This window comes from Leucopleurus acutus (genome assembly GCF_964270905.1).
Source record: "Leucopleurus acutus genome assembly, chromosome: 16".
In the NCBI taxonomy this organism is placed as follows: Eukaryota; Metazoa; Chordata; class Mammalia; order Artiodactyla; family Delphinidae; genus Leucopleurus; species Leucopleurus acutus.
In genome coordinates this window covers 19,231,654-19,251,392 of record NC_139158.1, presented here as the reverse complement: position 1 = coordinate 19,251,392, position 19,739 = coordinate 19,231,654, and the positions used below count along the sequence as shown (strand labels likewise).

General features: G+C 43.9%; 1 protein-coding gene across 2 annotated transcripts in view; it reads right to left on the bottom strand.

The window, feature by feature from the left end:
- The window catches only part of ARHGAP17 (Rho GTPase activating protein 17), an 89,361-nt gene that overhangs the window by 42,940 nt on the left and 26,682 nt on the right, over positions 1–19,739 (bottom strand). For both annotated transcript variants that reach the window (XM_082857514.1, XM_082857515.1), the window contains exons 2-5: positions 10,855–10,894; positions 7,102–7,206; positions 1,443–1,516; positions 76–187 (exon numbers count right to left, since the gene is read on the bottom strand). In XM_082857514.1, coding sequence (XP_082713640.1) covers positions 76–187; positions 1,443–1,516; positions 7,102–7,206; positions 10,855–10,894 — 331 coding nt within the window. The remainder of the gene's footprint in view (positions 1–75; positions 188–1,442; positions 1,517–7,101; positions 7,207–10,854; positions 10,895–19,739) is intronic.

Here is a 19,739-nt window from a genome sequence, read left to right as displayed (position 1 = left end):
CAAAGCCACTGATTATTGTTAAAGTTTCAGACACAAGTGAACCACTCCCCACCCATCCCCCGCCAAAGCACCCACCTCTGCTATGCCGTACAGAGGGTCCACGATCTCCTTCTCGACAAAGACTTCATGCTGAGAGAGTTCCAGAGCCAGCTGATTCTCAGCATCTCCACACGTCTCCAGCATCTTCCTTTAAAAACAAGATGCCCAACAACAAACATACGTCCATTACATCTGGCACCAGATTCCCACACTGAGCCAGCTCTGCTCTCCATACGATGGGAACGCATTAGGGCGCTATACAATAGAGACTTGAAAGTACTATAAACTTAGGGCGTGAGTCCACAGACTTGTGCTTTAAAATGAACAAGACTGGGCTTCCCTGGTGGCGCAGTGGTTGAGAGTCCGCCTGCCGATGCAGGGGACACGGGTTTGTGCCCCGGTCCGGGAAGATCCCACGTGCCGTGGAGCAACTAGGCCCGTGAGCCATGGCCGCTGAGCCTGCGCGTCTGGAGCCTGTGCTCCGCAACTGGAGAGGCCACAACAGTGAGAGGCCCGCGTACCAAAAAATAAATAAATAAATAAAATAAAATGCACAAGACTATCTCAGGTATAATTTGTGTGTATGCGTGTGGATGTGTGTAAACAGTGAGGTGAGAACTCACTGAAAGATTAGGTCCTCTGGTCAGGTGAAAAGCAAGTATTCTCAAAAGTACCCTGAAAATCTTTTAAATCATGTGTAACGTTTATTATACTATATTGTTTTCTGTCTGCTAGTAAGTCCGGCCTAGGCAGTGTCCTTCAAAGAACGACAGAGGATTGTAGGTCGTGGAGCATGGCAGACCCTGGGAAATGGGCTGAAAAGTCCAAAGGCCATATCCAGCTGGGAAAGGAGGGCCCATGTTACAGCAGGAGAGAGCAGACAGGATCAAAGGACACTGGCCTTGTAGAGAAGCAAGTAGAAAGAAAGGTCAACCTTCCCTCTTACAATGAAAACAGCTTTATTATTAGATTTTAAACTTATTTATGTAATACATGCTCCTTGTAAAAAAAAAAATCCACATAATTCAGAAAAGGCACTATTTTGAGACAACCTCCACTGACATTACAGTGATCATCTTTAAAAGAAGTGACTTTTAAGGACTAAATGGGGCTGGTCAGGGCTTCTAAATCTGAGTCAACACCTGGCCCACAGAAGGGACTGAGTTCTTTACATCCAAGCTCAGCAGATTAAATAATCGACCTTATCAATTACTTTTGTTATTGGCCCTTTGTATCATCTATCCTTGCTTCTACTAAAGGGAAGATTCTCTAGCATCCCAGTGGCCTCCCATGGGGCCTCAGCCTCTGGTCACACATGTGGCTGCCATGTACACCACCCAGCCATCCACCTCTACCAACCCACAGGGTGCATGGCTCTCCTTCTGAAATAGCCCAACTCTTACCCCAGGAGAGAGTCTTCTAGCTGAGTTGATGCTTCTTGCATATTCTGAGCGAGAGCTGTCACAGGGAGTTTTTTCTGGAAGGCAGAAGACAATGCATTTTTTTTTTCATTATAATTGACACCCATTCTCAATTAACCTACTTCAGATCTTCAGTCACTGGTTTCTCCTCCAGGTAAACTGCACAGGTAAGAGATATCCTGTCTGGCTTCAGGTTCTGGTCTCAAAGGTATGAGTTGTGTGACTTAAGCTCTGTGTCAGTTTCCTCATGCCTGGAAATTAGGGATAACAGTGCAAGGGTCCTAGGGCTGTCCGTTGACTAAAGGAGATATTCAGGGTCAAGTACCCCAAGTAAATGTATCACGTAACGTTTACTGAGTACATGATAAGTACTCAGTAAATGTTAGCTGCTATTATTACTGTTGTCGTTGCTATTACTATAATTACTATAATCAAGAGCGTACTATGACCCAGGCGCTGGGGACATAAGACATACACCGTGCCCTCTGATTATCATGACAAATGCAATGACGTGCTCAATTTTAAAAACTTTTGCTAGAATACTCATTCTTAAACTGGCTCTTAAATTGGCTGGAATCATAAAGATTTAGATTTAGTTAAAGATCTGAAAATATTTAGCTAAATATCCAAAAAATTAAAAAAAAATTTTTAGGCACCAAGTCACTCATTTTCCTATCAGAGATTTGTTTTTCAGCTGGAAATGACCGTAAGGATCATCTGATTCATGTTCTAATTGTGCAGCTGGGGAATGTGAAGCCCAGGGGGATTACATGGTCTGGCCAGGCACCCCGGTGAGGGTGCAGAGCTAGACCTCGGTGCTAAAAGCCCAAGCCCCGGTTCAGAGTCTGTCCGTGACTAGCTAATGGCTTATCTCAGAATGTAGGCAGAAGAGGCCTGGAAAGTAGCATGTGGGTTGGTTGTAACACCACGATCTGCTAACAAAAAATGCTTTCACTGCTGCGGTACCCCATGTAATTTTGCCTTCCCAGTAGAAAGGGAACTGATGTCGAAGACCTGGGGTCCACCTTGCCGTGGCATTGCTCTGCCTTGACCTCGGGCATGTCACCTGCCTTTCCTGCCTTCAAAGGGCTCCATCTGTTACACTTCTAAAATATCTCTGGAAGGCTGTACAAGAAACTGCTCCTACTGGTGGTCCTGGAGAGGGGAACTGGGTGCCCGGGGAACAGGGCTGGGAGAGACCTCACGTTACGTTCTTTTGCATATTATGGATTTTGCCCATGTAGCTGGACAGCCCGTTCAAAATGGCACACAGAAACTTAAAAATAAATAATGAACAAATATATTTACCCATCTCTCCTCCCCCTCAGGTTATGTTCAAATAAATAAATAACAGGCTTCATCTGCCCCACAAGGAGACGTTTCCAGCTTCCACATTAATAGACCAGGAAGATGTGAGAAAATGGGCAGTGCGCTTTGATCAGAATAGAGGATAATTCATCCTTTTACTTATGCTGCCTTTCTAAGGGAATTTAATGTAGGATAAGTGCAGTAATCAACAGAAATATACTTTGTGCAACTCTGGAGCTCTATGGCAAAAAAAATCATAAAGAGAGGAGTTTACTTTGACAAGTATCATTAAAGTGCCCAGTTGTAACTAACCTGTGGTTTCCATGCCCTGACTCCAAAGCATCAACAATCCTGGTTCCCGATGTACAGAAATAAGGACATTCTGCTCATTTAACATTTGAGCTGATTAATGAACATGCTGTCTACCAACATCAAACTCCTCCACGGAGAGGGCTGAGGGCTTCCTAATTTATAAAAGGCATGCCAGCTGCACGAAAAGAGACAATTCCAGGTCTAATATGAACCACGACATAAGCTATGCCATGTCGACAGTTTGGGCTGAGAAGGCCACCTGCCCTGTCTCTCTTCCCTCCAATTCTTGCCTCTTCACATGCGTGGGAGCCTCTGGTGGGGCCTTTGCAAGGCTCCTCCTGTACTTTCTAGAGCGCGAGAGACTGCTGACCTCTCGTGGTCACCTATCATCTATTCCATGGCGACTCTTCGTCCCACGTGCAGAGCGTAGACAACCTCTGAGCCCTGTCTTGGGCACTTTGGTTCGAGGCTGGAAAAGGAAGCCTAAGGCATTAGGTTTTAGAAATGAGGGAGAGGCACCTTTGCCCCTGTTGCCTGGAATAGGCCCATCACCTGCCACTCATTTTCCTCCTTTACAGCTAGGCCACCACCTTCACCAGGAAGCCTCCCTTGACTACCCCTCTCCTCCTCTGGTGCCCATTCTTGGTCCTCCCATAATACCCTGTGCATATTTTGTTTAGTATGTTGTTTTTATAATTATCCATTTGTGGAGGAAGCCTCCCCCACCAGGCTATGAGCACTTTTTAAGGGAGACACTACATCTAATTCATTTTATAGCTCCAGCACTTGTACATAGTAGGTGTTTGCTAAATACTTAATTTGTTTGTTTTTAATGAATTTATGTGACACCTGGGCTGTGTTTCAAAGCAGACCAAAGGAACAACAAGACAATCTGTGTGAATGACAACGGCCTACAGCATGAATGGGAGGAAGCAGGAGATACTGAGACTGATAAGGGAAATGTGATGAGACTATGAAAGGCTGAAGTCATCTAAAGTGCTTGGACTTCAGGATGTTTTGTACAGCACAGAGAATATGGCCAATACTTTACAACAACTTTAAATGGAGTGTAATCTATAAAAATACTGAATCATGATGTTGTACACCTGAAACTAATAATATTAGTCCACTATATTTCAATTAAAAAAAAACAAACAAAAAAAGAGCTTCGATTTTAACCCAGGCAATGGGAACTAGCCACCGTCCCTGCCAGAGCATCAGTGGTATTATGGGATGCTTCCTTATGTGGAACTATCCCTCCAGCCATCTTGGTCCCCCTCCAAATGCCAGTAGTGTCCCCCAGACCTTATCGCAACCAAAAAAGTCTCCACACATTTCCAAATATCCCCAGGAGTGTAATTCTGGTCCCTGTTGAGAACAACTAAGCTTAAGATTTTTTTTTTTTTAGGCAGAAGGATGACAAGATCAATTTGTATTTCAGGAAACCATCTCTGGTGATCAGGTTGAAGAAAGGCTGGAAAAAAAGGAAATCAGAGGCAGGAAATGTAGCTCAAGAGGTGACTGCAACAGTCCAGATAATGAGAGGTAATCAGGTCTTGCATTAAGGCGAAGGTGGTAAAGATGGAGCAGAGGTGAGAAATTCAAGAAACAGTCACAAAGAGAATCACAGGACTTGCTAATCAAGCAGCTATGGGAGGTTGAGGATAAGACAAAAGGGAGGGCTTCCCTGGTGGCTCAGTGCTTAAGAATCTGCCTGCCAATGCAGGGGACACGGGTTCGAGCCCTGGTCCGGGAAGATCCCACATGGTGCAGAGCAACTAAGCCCGTGAGCCACAACTATTGAGCCTGCACTCTACAGCCCACGAGCCACAACTACTGAGCCTGCGTGACACAACTACTGAAGCCCGCGCGCCTAGAGCCCATGCTCTGCAACAAGAGAAGCCACCACAATAAGCCCACGCACCACAACGAAGAGTTGCCCCCGCTCTCTGCAACTAGAGAGTGCCCCCATGCAGCAACGAAGACCCAACGCAGCCAAATAAATAAATATATAAATATATTAGAAAAGAAAACAAACACATGCCCTTCACTCATAAAAAAAGATAACCTAACTTGCATACTAGGGTGGATAGAATCCAAGAGTCAACACAGAAGAACTGGTTATGCGTGCTAAAATAGACAACTACGGGAGGAAGTTTTTTGCTTCGTTGAAAATGGTTTACAAGTGTCTGAATAAACACATTAGTTAGGCGCCATGAGAAGAGAGGAGGTGGCCCAAGGAATGTGATGGCGAGAATAAGGAGATGAAGGGCAGAAGCTTAGGAAACAATATTAAAAGGGCAGGCAGAGCAGAAGCCATGGCAAGAGAATGCAAAGGGGCAGAGGGGACAGGACCAGTGGATTGGGCCTGGTTCTGATGGACGGGAACTGCAGCAAGCACTCCTGGAATCGGAGGTGCATGCAAACTTCTGCTCCTTTGATATACATCACTGTGGAAACTATGTGCTGTGCAAGAGAGGAGTAACCCTGTTGTCAAGTTGGCCAGAAATGTGTGTAGGAAACATAAAAGGAGGGTGACACAGATCGTCTGCACACCAGCTCTTCCTTTTGAGACATCTAGTGGCAAATAAAACAATATGGGATGGGCTTCCCTGGTGGCGCAGTGGTTAAGAATCTGCCTGCCAATGCAGAGGACATGGGTTCAAGCCCTGGTCCGGGAAGATCCCACATGCCGCGGAGCAACTAAACCTGTGTGCCACAACTACTGAGCCCGCGCTCTAGAGCCCGTGAGCCACAACTACTGAGCCTGTGTGCCACAACTACTGAAGCCCACGTGCCTAGAGCCCGTGCTCCGCAACAAGTGAGCCACTGCAATGAGACGCCCATGCACCGCAACGAAGAGTAGCCCCTGCTCACCGCAACTAGAGAAAGCCTGCGTGCAGCAACGAAGACCCAACGCAGCCAAAAATAAAGAAATTTAAGAAATTTAAGAAAATATATATATGGGAAATCATAGCTTCCCTGTGTGCCATGGAAACTCCCACCTTAATGTTATATGGGGGTCAGGGTATGCTCGTAAGCTGGGAACTCATAAAACTAAGGGCGGAACTGCCTGACGAACAAAGCTGCTGTGCTCTGCTGGTGGGACACGGGGACCTGGACGCTCTGAACATACCCTGGAGTAGACATTTGATTGTTTCCTAGAGCCCATCCTTCCTGAGTCCTCCTAAGGACCTATCCTGGTCTCAATGGAGCCTATGAGCTGGAGATAGGACCACAGCCCATGCTCTGGGGTGAGCTGTGATTAGCTTATGCCAACCAGCACATCCTGTCTCCTCGCCCAACCTCATCCCTCCCCGCAGTAACTGGTTGTGGGTTGTGGGAGGAGTCTGTTCAGTAATGGAGGATGTGACTCAACACAGATCAATGCAATGGGAAGGGATTTCTACCTGCCAAAAGTATGGAAAAAAGAAGTCTTCTCACTCCATTAAGAAAAACTACTGGAAGAGACGCTCTCTATTCCTGCTGGACATGCACAAGGAAGTAGGTAGCCCATGGGAGCTGCTGGTAGCCAGCTTGCAACCACGAGGGATAAGGCAGACACTGAAGAAGGCCGAGGGGAGAGAAGGAGAGAAGGAAAGAAACTGGGGTCCTGGTTTACATCACCGAAAGCCTAGCCCAAGGCTTACCTGGAGTCCATCCTGACTACTGGACTTTTCAGTTAGTAAGCCAATAAATTCTACTTTCTCAGTCACTTTAAGAGAGGCTTGCAGCTTTCTGCCATCAGAGGATTCCTAACTGATGTGTCCATTCTCTTATAATGACACACCTCTAAAAGCACCTGGAGAGAATTCAGTATGAATTGGCTTTCAGCTCAGGGATGTCTTAAGCACAAAAGAATGCTACGATAAGGCCGGTGTCGTGAACGTGAATGGCGATACAAGGTACAGGTCTGCAGGCAAATCTGCTGACGCTGCTTGGGAAAAATCGACTGATAGAGGGAGAAGAGCCTCTCAGAGACGGGGCGAGAACCACGGCTCCAAGTCCACCCGGTACTCACGTGTCTCCTCTCGGCATCGGTGCCGTGCTGCCCCTGGAAGCAGGCCACCAGGCGCTTGTGGGAATGGTGACACATGGAGCGCACTGTGTCCAAGCGCCGCTCGATCTGACAACACAAAGACAGACGAGCCGTTGGCAAGGCTCAAGACCAACTCAGCCTCTTCCTCCTGCGGTGTTTGCATGTAGGCAGGAAAAAGCATCCTGCCGTTGAATTTTTCACTTGGATGTAAATGGACATGGTTCCCATGCAGCTACACCAGGGCTTCTCACTATGGATACGTGGGCTGGAGAATTCTGGGTTGTGGGCAGCTGTCCCGTGCATCATCAGTAGGTTTACCATCATTTCTGGTCTCCACCCACTAGATGCCAGTAGCACCCAACTCCCCTCTTCGTGACAACCAAGACTGCCCCCAAACATTGTCAAATATCCCCCCAGAGGGCAAAATCACCCCTAGTTGAGAAACACTGAGTTTTCAGATCCCTTAAAGGCTGAATTTATGTCCAGGGGTAGGGGACAGTCCTGACTAGAACTTGCTATCAGATAAGTGGTGACAAACTCACACACTACAGCACCAGCAAAGTCCCAGGTCCAACCAGCAGAACTGCAGATGAACAACCTAAGCCCAGCCTCAGGCCCAAGGCCAAGTGGGAAAGCCACAGGGACATTCAGCTCTCTCCTGCACATGGCCATGGAGCCCTCCACACACGGTACAACAGACAGAGAATCAAAAACAATGTTCCACAACTAAAACTCAAGATCAATGTTTTCAAAATTATTCCTTATTGGGCTTGGGGTGGTTTTTTTTTTTTTTTTTTTAATAATAAACCTCTAAAGCAGAATGGACAGCCAGCAGTAAGAAACACTGACTTGGGGGCCCACACATCACGATTAGCTTCCCAAAATATTATTGCTGGGATATGGCTGTTTATGGCAAAGAGAGCTGCTTTTTACAGGAAGGAATGCCAAAAATGTGTATTCTGATGACTCATTAAGAATGAGGGCAGGCCCTTAGGGATGCTTTCTATTTTAAAGAAAAATCAACAAGTTCAAAGCAGAATACATTTTTACCCCAAAACATTTTACCCAATGAGATGGTTTTGTGCCTCTTTCTCAAGCAGCCCTTCTTCAGATCCAACCAAGGCCCCATCCCAGGACCCCGATCTGCAGCCACATTTATTTAGGGCCAGATGCCACATTACTTGCCCCAAATCTTATAATGACCCGATTCTAAGACATTGGAAAACTAATACACATTCTTCATTTGCCACAAAAGCGGGGGGGAGGGGAGAAAACCCCCAAAACTCCATTTCACTTGATTCCAATTTCCACTAGAATGTAAAGTCCGAAGGGATAGGGCCTTGGTCTGTTTTGTTCACAGATTTATCCCAAGTGCCTAGATCACTGCCTGGCCCAAATGGAAGGTAATATTTGTTGAAAGAACAAGTATATATATTGTATATACCCTGTACAAGGTATTAGAAAAACAACAGTAAGTAAATTGTGGTTCCCACCCTCCTGGGATTCACAGCCTCCTGGGTAAACTCCATACAAACAAGATAAAAAGGCAGCCTCTTGAACTGCTCTACCAGAGATCTAAGAAAAGAGGCAGGAGAAAGAGCAAATTAAGGGAAGTCTCACATCAGAAACAAAGTAATCTCTGTGGGGGCTTCCCCGGCGGCGCAGTGGTTGAGAGTCTGCCTGCCGATGCAGGGGACGCGGGTTTGTGCCCCGGTCCGGGAGGATCCCACATGCCCACTGAGCCTGCGCGGGAGAGGCCACAGCGGTGAGGGGCCCGCGTACCGAAAAAAAAAAAAAAAAAAGCTCTGTGGCTTGTGACAGTGGTAATCATACCAACATATCACTAATATAATATTTAGCCCTCACTACGTGACGGGCCCCACTCCCAGTGCTAACCATGTTTAACCCATGAATCCCTCCTAACAAACCCATGCAGTGATACAGTGATTACCCTCCTTTTAGAGAAGTGGAAACTGAGGCAGAGGGAGGTTAAGTGAATTCCCGAGGCCACCGAGCTAGTCAGGGGCAGACCTGGGATGGGAATCCAGGTGGCTGGTCACCAGACCCAGCACTCAGCACTTTGAAACATTACATGCCTTCTTTACGGTTAAAAAAAAAAACAAACAGAAATCAGAGCAGGAAAACAATTGCCGCAGACGTGGAGTATCTGTGTTATAAAATAAGGAGTTCCTATATCCTGTGACAAACCATAATGGAAAAGAATATGAAAAAGAATGTACATATGTGTATAACTGAATCACTTTGTTGTACAGCAGAAATTAACACAGCATTGTAAATCAACTATACTTCAATAAAATAAATTTAAAAAAAAAAGGGAGTTCCTAGAAACTAGCAAACTCCTCAGGCCCCAGCGGATGTGTGGGCAAAGGGACAAGCACAGACAGTCACTGTCTGAGTCCCGTGCGATCTCTGCCATCCTCCACCTGCCTGCAAGGCCTCTGGCCTCCTTGCAGGGCTTAAAGGATGAAATGGAATGACGTATATTACTGACGTGGGATGTAGGTGGGAGAATGCTGACAGGAAAACCTAGTGTAACCAAACAATATTTCTAAAATTCTGAAAATGGATTTGAAATATCTGATAAAAACCAGTGAGGAAATACTGTTAAGAATCTGATTCTTAAACTATAATATTGTATATCAACTATGCCTTAATAAAATTTTTTTTAAAGATTATGATTCCTTAATAAATCTTTTCTTGAAAAAACCCTTCTCATCCTTGATAAAAACTTCTAGTCCTCAAAAGTAGAAAAAAAAAGTGCTCTTAAAATCTTCTACCTGCAAAAGACTGCCATAATTTAGAAGGCTGTTTTGGCATGGTGGGGCAGAAATAGCTTTTTTTAAAATTATGCAGCTCCTTCTCTGCATGGGAAGAGACAGAAAGCCACCTGGGAGCAGATCTCTGGTCTCCAGGGACTCACTGGAGTGCACCAGAGGCAGGTGATGGAAATGAGAGGCAAGGAGAAGGTGCAGAAGGGGTCCTGTCCTTCACAAAGTATTCGGTGTGGGTGGGGACGGAGTAGGGTTGGCTAAACTGATGTGTATAAAGGGTCCAGGCCCTCCTGGGAGAAACTCCCAGCCCCAAAGTTAGGGAAACCTGTTGAGAAATGGCGTGAGTGGCCCTGGCTAAGGTCCCCAGCAGGAAACGCCCCTCCCTATGGAAAGGAAAGTCTGGCCCATTGGTGTGAGGCCACACTAGGGCCCCTGGGGGGTTCTGAGATCTGGTCACTGTCACTGAGACTCTGAGTCCTTCAGGACCCAACTTAGGTCAGTTTTAGGGAAGAAACATAAAAGGGAGCAAAAAACCTGAAATCTAGGTTGGAACCAGTGGGGCCACTGCCGCAGCTGGCAGAGCCTGTCCCATCAAGGTCGCCAGTGCAGCAGCCTGCCCAGGACGCATGACCAGGCCACAGTGCCAGTGGACCGGCCGGGCCAGCCAGGCTCCTCCCCTGTGCTCACCCCAACACCTGGCACTTGAACGCAGGACTAGCTCCATCTGAACTTCATAACATGACACCCAAGTTTCAGATCCCCTTTTGATCACCGCACAACTCAACTGCTTTTCTTTCCTGCTCAAAACCATGCTAATCACACTAATTCTGTTTCAGGCAAAACCCCAAAAAAAGCAAAGAACCATAAGCTTCAGTTCTTCCTATGGGTTTTTGTTGCTGTTGTTGTTTAAACAGAGCACTTTTAAAAGTCTTTCTTTTGTTACCTGTAACAGATCATCACTGAGGACTTCTGTTTTCTCGGCTCTGTGGGAAAAATGAAAAGTTCAAAATCAGACATTCAGAAATAAAAAGCAACTCATGAAATCGAGTAATTATTGTCCTGGAGTTTAAAACAAAACAGACAGAAATGAATGATCACAAGGGGACAAATTTTACCAATTTTTATATCAGAGGGCAACTTGAGAAAAAACCAAAGAAAAAAAACAAGTGAGGGGCTTCCCTGGTAGCACAGTGGTTAAGAATCCACCTGCCAATGCAGGAGACACAGGTTTGAGCCCTGGTCTGGGAAGATCCCACATGCCACAGAGCAACTAAGCCCGTGTGCCACAATTACTGAGCCTGCACTCTACAGCCTGCAAGCCACAACTACTGAGCCTGTGCGCTGCAACTACTGAAGCCCACGTGCCCTAGAGCCCATGCTGCGCAACAAGAGAAGCCCGCACACCACAGTGAAGAGTAGCCCCCGCTCTCCGCAACTAGAGAAAGCTGTGTGCAGCAACAAAGACCCAACACAGCCAAAAATAAATAAATTTATTAAAAAAAAAAACAAAAGAAAGTTTGCAGAGAATAGCACCCCAAAACAAGAACAAATGATTGAGACCAGTGGTTCTCAAACTTGGGCATGCACAGACCCACCAGGGAGTTGGGGGAGGATGTGCTGTCCTAAAATGCCATTTTCCTGGTCTCACCTCAAGAGTTGCTAATTCCATAGGTCTGGAGTGAGACCCTGCATTTTTTTTTGAATTTTATTAATTTTTATACAGCAGGTTCTTATTAGTCATCAATTTTATACACATCAACATATACATGTCAATCCCAATCTCCCAAATCATCACAACACCACCCCCACCTCCCGCCGCTTTCCCCCTTGGTGTCCATACGTTTGTTCTCTACATCTGCATCTCTATTTCTGCCCTGCAAACCAGCTGATCTGTACCATTTTTCTAGGTTCCACATATATGCGTTAATATATGATATTTGTTTTTCTCTTTCTGACTTCATTCTGTATGACAGTCTCTAGATCCATCCACGTCTCTACAAATGACCCAATTTTGTTCCTTTTTATGGCTGAGTAATATTCCATCGTATATATGTGCCACATCTTCTTTATCCATTTGTCTGTTGATGGGCATTTAGGTTGCTTCCATGACATGGCTATTGTAAATAGTGCTGCAGTGAACATTGGGGTGCATGTGTCTTTTTGAATTATAGTTTTCTCTGGGTATATGCCCAGTAGTGGGATTGCTGGGTCATATGGTAGTTCTATTTTTAGTTTTTTAAGGAACCTCCATACTGTTCTCCATAGTGGCTACATCAATTTACATTCCCACCAATAGTGCAAGAGGGTTCCCCTTTCTCCACTCCCTCTCCAGCATTTGTTGTTTATAGATTTTTTGATGATGCCCATTCTAACTGGCGTGAGGTGATACCTCATGGTAGTTTTGATTTGCATTTCTCTAATGATTAGTGATGTTGAGCAGCTTTTCATGTGCTTCTTGGCCATCTGTATGCCTTCTTTGGAGAAATGTCTGTTTAGGTCTTCTGCCCTTTTTTGGATTGGGTTGTTTGTTTTTTTAATATTGAGCTGCATGAGCTGTTTATATATTTTGGAGATCAATCCTTTGTCCGTTGATTCGTTTGCAAATATTTTCTCCTATTCTGAGGGTTGTCTTTTCATTTTGTTTATGATTTCCTTTGCTGTGCAAAAGCTTTTAAGTTTTATTAGGTCCCATTTGTTTATTTTTGTTTTTATTTCCATTACTCTAGGAGGTGGATCAAAAAAGATCTTGCTTTGATTAATGTCAAAGAGTGTTCTTCCTACGTTTTCCTCTAAGAGTTTTATAGCGACCGGTCTTACATTTAGGTCTCTAATCCATTTTCAGTTTATTTTTGTGTATGGTGTTAGGGAGTGTTCTAATTTCATTCTTTTACATGCAGCTGCCCAGTTTTCCCAACACCACTTATTGAAGAGTCTGTCTTTTCCCATTGTATATCCTTGCCTCTTTTGTCATAGACTAGTTGACCATAGGTGTGTGAGACCCTGCATTTTTAACAAGCCCCTCCCTGCCCAGAATTCCATGGCGGGAGGCCTGTAAACCACACTTTGAGAAAAGACTGCTCTAGAGAAAATTAAACTTCAGTTCTTCAAATGACCATTTCTGAGTTTCACAGCAAACAAGTCTGTCACAAATCCAGAAACGTTATGCAATGAGTAACAACAATTGAGTCTTCTTTCCTTCAGCTATCTCATCTTTATTTTCAAAAGAAACAAAGTGGGGCTTCCCTGGTGGCGCAGTGGTTGAGAGTCCGCCTGCCGATGCAGGGGACACGGGTTCGTGCCCCGGTCCAGGAAGATCCCTCATGCCATGGAGCGGCTGGGCCCGTGAGCCACAGTGAGAGGCCCGCATACCACATAAAACAAAACAAACAAACAAGAAAAACCAAAGTATTTTCACAACTTTCCCTTATCTATGCTTCAGAACTCCTGTGGACTTCAAGGACCTTTCTAGAAGATCCATGTGGCAGCCAACAATCTATTTTTAGTTTTTAGTTCTATTTTTAGTTTTTTAAGGAACCTCCATACTGTTCTCCATAGTGGCTGTATCAATTTACATTCCCACCAACAGTGCAAGAGGGTTCCCCTTTCTCCACACCCTCTCCAGCATTTGTTGTTTGTAGATTTTCTGATGATGCCCATTCTGACTGGTGTGAGGTGGGGCAGGGACTGGTGTGATTTTCTGATGATGCCCATTCCAACTGGCAGAGCATTCTGAGCTGTTGGAGCCTCAGCTGCCAGATCACGATCATTTTTTACAAAGACTTTTTCTCCACAGTCCAAAAAGGCAGCATTGTTGCCGTACAATGTTATACCCAGAATCACTACAAAGTGACATTTTGGATTTCTGGCTCAAATAGTGATTAAAACCAAGTCATTTAACATTCCCTACCAAATTCCCATTGAAACGAAACAGGAAATTTTTAAAGGAAAAAGAAAAAAACTGTTTCAGTTCTGATCATTGAAGGAGGGGGGAAGGAAGAGCATCAGCGAACCAGGAAATGTGAAGCCTTTTTATCAGATACACTGCGCCATGGAAGGCTGCATGACCTTGCCCATGAACCAACGCAAGAGAAGGAAAAGCCATGTGGCCCAAAAATGGTGGGGTCCCCTAGAATGACCTCAAAACACTGCTAGGCTCAGAGCAGCACGAGACGCAACAAGTATGGTGGCCCACACCCCCAGCCCACACTTGAGTGACGGCACGTCAAGTTAAGCCCAGGCGTTGGCACAGAGAATTCCAATACTGGTCGTCATAGCAGTGCCCCAGTTAACTTGGAGATGCCTACAGGAGTGGCTCACTCATTGGTTTCTGCAGGAAACTGGAACTCTGACCTGACTCAAATACCTCCCAGGTCCAGAGGAGCCCAGCCTGGAGATGAGGTCGAGGTCCCAGCTTCCAGAAGAGGTCAACTCTCAACTCTATGAACAAGTTCTGCAAGCAGCAAGCCAATATGCCATCCCAGCCCTCGCTTGGCACACGTGGTGCCAGGCACTGCTGAAGCACCAAACCCAGGTAGTCACGCCAGTTAGGGAAGTGGAGCAGGGCCCCAGCTGACTATAAGCTCAAGCAAGCAGCCTCAGAAAGAAGTCTGACAGTTGGCCCAGCAGGGACAGACCTGGCATGAGACCGCCATAGCTTCACTACTACTCCCTCTCGATCAACAGCCTTGCCACTCCTCAAGCAAAGTACCACCACTGGACTATGTAACTTTCACCTTGTCTTCACTGGCCAGAACCCAAAGGTCTGGATAGGGCCCTGGGCACCTCTGACAGCACTCTGAAATCTCCTTCTGTAGGTATAAGTATACACAGAGAAGAGTACCAAGGCCTATTAAAATATTCACAAGTTCAAAAGAATAGATTCAGAGCAAATACGTCCTCTTTTGAAACAAAATTTTTAAAATAGAAGAGGAAAACTTAGTTTCAAAATCCCAATGTGGTACAGATGGCCAGTGGGCACATGAAAAGATGCTCAACATTGCTAACTGTTAGAGAAATGCAAATCAAAACTACAATGAGGTACCACCACACTGGTCAGAATGGCTATCATTAAAAAGTCTACAAATAACAAATGTTGGAGAGGGTGTGGAGAAAAGGGGCCCCTCCTACACTGTTGGTGGGAATGTAAGTTTCCACTATGGAAAACAGTACGGAGGTTCCTTAAAAACTAAAAATAGAGTTATCGTATGATCCAGCAATCCCACTCCTGGGCATATATTCCAGACAAAATTATAATTCAAAAAGATATATGTATCCCAATATTCACTGCAGCACTATTTACAATAGGCAAGACATGGAAGCAACGTAAGTGTCCATCAACAAATGAATGAAGAAGATGTGGTATATATAAACAATGGAATATTACTCAGCCATACAAAAGAATACAGTAATGTCACTTGCAGCAACCTGGATGGACCTAGAGATTACCATACTAAGTGAAGAAAGTCAGACGGAGAAGGACAAATACCATATGATATCACCTATATGTGGAATCTAGAATATGATTCAAATGAACTTACTTACAAAACAGAAACAGATTCACAGACATAGAAAACAAACTTATGGTTACCACAGGGGAAGAGGGAAGAAGGAATAAATTAGTAGGAGTTTGGGATTAACAGGGACAAACTACTATATATAAAATAGATAAACAACAAGGTCCTACTGTATAGCACAGGAAACTATATTCAATATCTTATAATAAACCATAATGGAAAAGGATATATATATGTGTATGTGTAACTGAATCACTTTGCTATAAATCAGAAATTAACACAACACTGTAAACCAACTATACTTCAATTAAAAATTAATTAATTAATTAATAAGATAAAATAAAATCCCAATGAGTGTGCTTAGCAGGTATGACTTAGTAACAGCTCAGTGGTCCAGGAGGACCAACTCTGTGCATCTCATCCCAGCTCCTTGTTCAGTGACCTCACACTGGTAACATGAAATGAAAAAAAATCTAATACAATGCAAACAAATGCAAGTAATACAAATCAGGGGTTTTTTTTTGAGAGTCAGTTATATGAGCATAGCACTGAGACAGCCACAAAGAAAACAAAGCCAATATAAAAAGAAAGCAAGAATTAACTTTGGAAAAATCAAAAAGTCCATAGGCACTACTATGCTCAGCTGCAAATAAAAACTGCAATGAGGTACAGTTTTATTTGTCAATTATACATCAGTAAAGCTGGGGGGAAAATAATCTTTCCTGATTATAGGCAATTTTAAATAATTTCAGTGAAGTAAGTCAGAGAAAGAAAATATCAAGAAAGATTATTTTCTCCCCAGCTTTACTGAAGTATAATTGACAAATAAAACTGTATATATTTGGGCTTCCCTGGTGGCACAGTGGTTGAGAGTCCGCCTGCCGATGCAGGGGACATGGGTTCGTGCCCTGGTCCGGGAAGATCCCACATGCCGCGGAGCGGATGGGCCCGTGAGCCATGGCCGCTGAACCTGCGCGTCCGGAGCCTGTGCGCCGCAACAGGAGAGGCCACAACAGTAAGAGGCCCGCGTACCGCAAAAACAAACAAACAAACAAAAAAAACTGTATATATTTAAAGTATACAGTGTGATGATTTGACTTACATATACATTGTGAAATGACTACCACAATCAGGTTAATGAACACATCCATTACCTTTTTTTTTTTTTTTTTTTGCTGTATGCGGACCTCTCACTGTTGTGGCCTCTCCCGTTGCGGAGCACAGGCTCTGGACGCGCAGGCTCAGCGGCCATGGCTCACGCGCCTAGCTGCTCCGCAGCATGTGGGATCTTCCCGGACTGGGGCACGAACCCGTGTCCCCTGCATTGGCAGGCGGACTCTCAAACACTGCGCCACCAGGGAAGCCCCGTCCATTACCTTTTTTGTTATAGTTGTGAGAATGCTTAAGATCTACTCTCTTAACAGATGTCAAGTATGTATTATTAACTATAGTCACCATGCTGTACATTAGATACCCAGAATTTATTCATCTTATAACTGAAGGCTTATACCCTTTGACTAGCATCTCCCCATTTCCCTGATTCCCCAGTCCCTGGTAACCACCATTCTACTCTCTGTTTCCATGAGTTTGACTTTTTTTTTTTTTAAGATTTCACATATAAGTGAGATCATATAGTATTTGTCTTTCTCTGTCTGGTTTATTTCACTTAGCATAATGTCCTTCATAATGTCATCCATGTGTTGCAAATGGCAGGATTTCCTGATTTCCTTCTTTCTCACGGCTGAATAATGTTCCTGTGTGTGTGTGTGTGTGTGTATACAACTTCTTTATCTATCCATCCATCGTTGACAGACATTTAGGTTGTTTCTGTATCTTAGCTACCGTGACTATGCTACAACGACCATGGGAGCCCAGATATCTCTTTGAAATACTGATTTCACTTCCTTTGGATATATACCCAGAAGTGGGATTGCTGGATTTTTTGAGGAACCTCCATACTGTTTTCCTTAATGGCTGTACCAATTTACACCACTAACAATGCAAAAGGGTTCCAATTACCTGTTGGCCATATGGAAAAGTGTTTTCACTGGATAAATGTCTATTTAGGTCCTTTGACCATTTTTTAATCAGGTTATTTGGTTTTTTTGCTATTGCATTATATGAGTTTACTATTGAATTATATATATATATTTTGGATATTAACCCCTTAGATATATGGTTTGCAAACGTTTTCTGCCATTCCAATAGATGCCTTTTCATTTTGTAGACTGTTTCCTTAGCTGTGCTGAAGCTTTTTAGTTTGATATAGCCCCATTTGTTTATTTTGCTTTTGTTGTCAGTGCTTTGAGTGTCATATATATGAAACTATTGCCAAGACCAAGATCAACGAGTTTTTCCCCTATTTTCTTCTAGGACCTTTATGGTTTCAGGTCTTATATTTAAGTCTTTAATCCATTTCAAGTTAACTTTTGTGAGCGGTATAAGGTAGAGTCCAGTTTCATTCTTTTGCATATGTATATCGATTTTTTCCAACACCATTTCAAATAGACTATCCTTTCCCTATTGTGTATTCCTGATGCCCTTGTCGAAGATTAATTGACCATATATGTGTGGGTTTATTTCTGGGCTCTCTATTCTGTTTCATTGGCCTATGTGTCTGTTTTTATCCCAGTGCCATACTGCTTTGATTATTGTAGCTTCATAATATAGTTTGAAATCAGGATGTGTGATGCCTTCAGCTTTGTTCTTACTCAGTATTGCTTTAGCTATTTAGGGGTCTTTTGTGGTCCCATATGAATTTGAGGAGTCTTTTTTCTATTTCTGTGAAAAATGCCATTGGAATTTTGATGTGACTATACTGAATCTATAGATTGAGTAGTATGGACAGTTTAACAATACTAATTCTTCCAATCCATGAATATGGGATATCTAGGAAAGATTACTTTTAAGTTACAAATCACGATTGTGGAATGTAATATACAAATTAGGGTAGCTCCTTCACACAAAAATTCCCCCAATGGCCTGTGTTATCCCCATCTTAATTTTAGGGAACCATCAATGTCCCCACCTCCCCCAATATGCGGTCCAAATGACCTGACTTCCCTCATCACTGTGACTCATCCAAGGCTCAGCCCTTTCTATGCTGAAGTGTTTTGGAACATTCATCTTTACCAGAGATGTGGAATTTTTACCTAAGGAAAGTTCGGCAATTAGCATTCAGGATACCAGCCAAGGTCCCCATTTAAAAGCCATTTACCTAAGCCAAAGAATTGGTTTTACTGAGATTGAACTTATCAAGACAAAGTGATCCAATCATAAAAACAATACTTACTAAACTGGATTGTTTTCAATCAAACATTTTGCTACACAGACCTAAACTTTTTGCATATGTTTTTTTTTTCTGCTTTGTCAGAGCTTTCTTTGTGTCCAATGTTCCATGCTTGAAAACACACTTGATGTTTCCTGTCTGTAACTGGAAAAACAATACAAAGCAGGAAGGCACTTCCCACTCGCCATTTTACTCTGGGGGTTGTTTTTTCCTATGCAAGTTGCTGTGCAATTTCACTAGTCATTCAAGCAAGGCTTACATCAGGCAGGATTTTTAATTTATTTATCACTTTCTGGTAAAGCGTAAGATTTTTTCCTCCTAATTCCCAAAGCCTAAAAGCAGCAGTGCTGTGCGGGTCGTGATGTGTTCATCTTTTCCAGAAATGCTCAAATGAGGAGACAGGATCAAAGGAAAATTTCCAATTGGGGCTGATAATTTCCATCTCTAAAAGTGGACTGATTTCTGGAGGAGTTTCTGCCATCACGACACTCAATGCCAGACACCACTATCGTGAACTGCCATTCTGCTTCCCAGGGCACAGACATCTGTTTAAACCATGTACCGTGGGAGCCATGGAAATAAACGCTCAAGTCCACATCTTCAATGCACTCTGTGGTCTTCCAAGCACTGAGTATTACTGACCTCATCCCTGCTCAACAGAGCTCCCTGGGGGCAGGGACCAGGTCTATCTTAGCATCACCCCTCCGCCAGTACCTAGCTTAGCCCCTGCCTGCCACACAGTAGGCACTTAGTAAATATACACTGAATGAACGAATGACAAAGTAAATGGCTGTCACTATGACAGAGAAAGGTTTGAGAAAAAGAATTTTCTAGATTTCAAAGAGATAGCAAGGAAAAAACTCAGTAACACTAAGGCAGAAAAGCAGCCATACAATATAAATACAGATTTGCCTTCCACCGTAAAATCCACGATGACTACAATTAAAACGTGATATTGTCTTCCAAAATTCATCTTTCTTTCATGAAAAGAAACACAGAAAGTAAACCATCTCTATGACCAGGGGT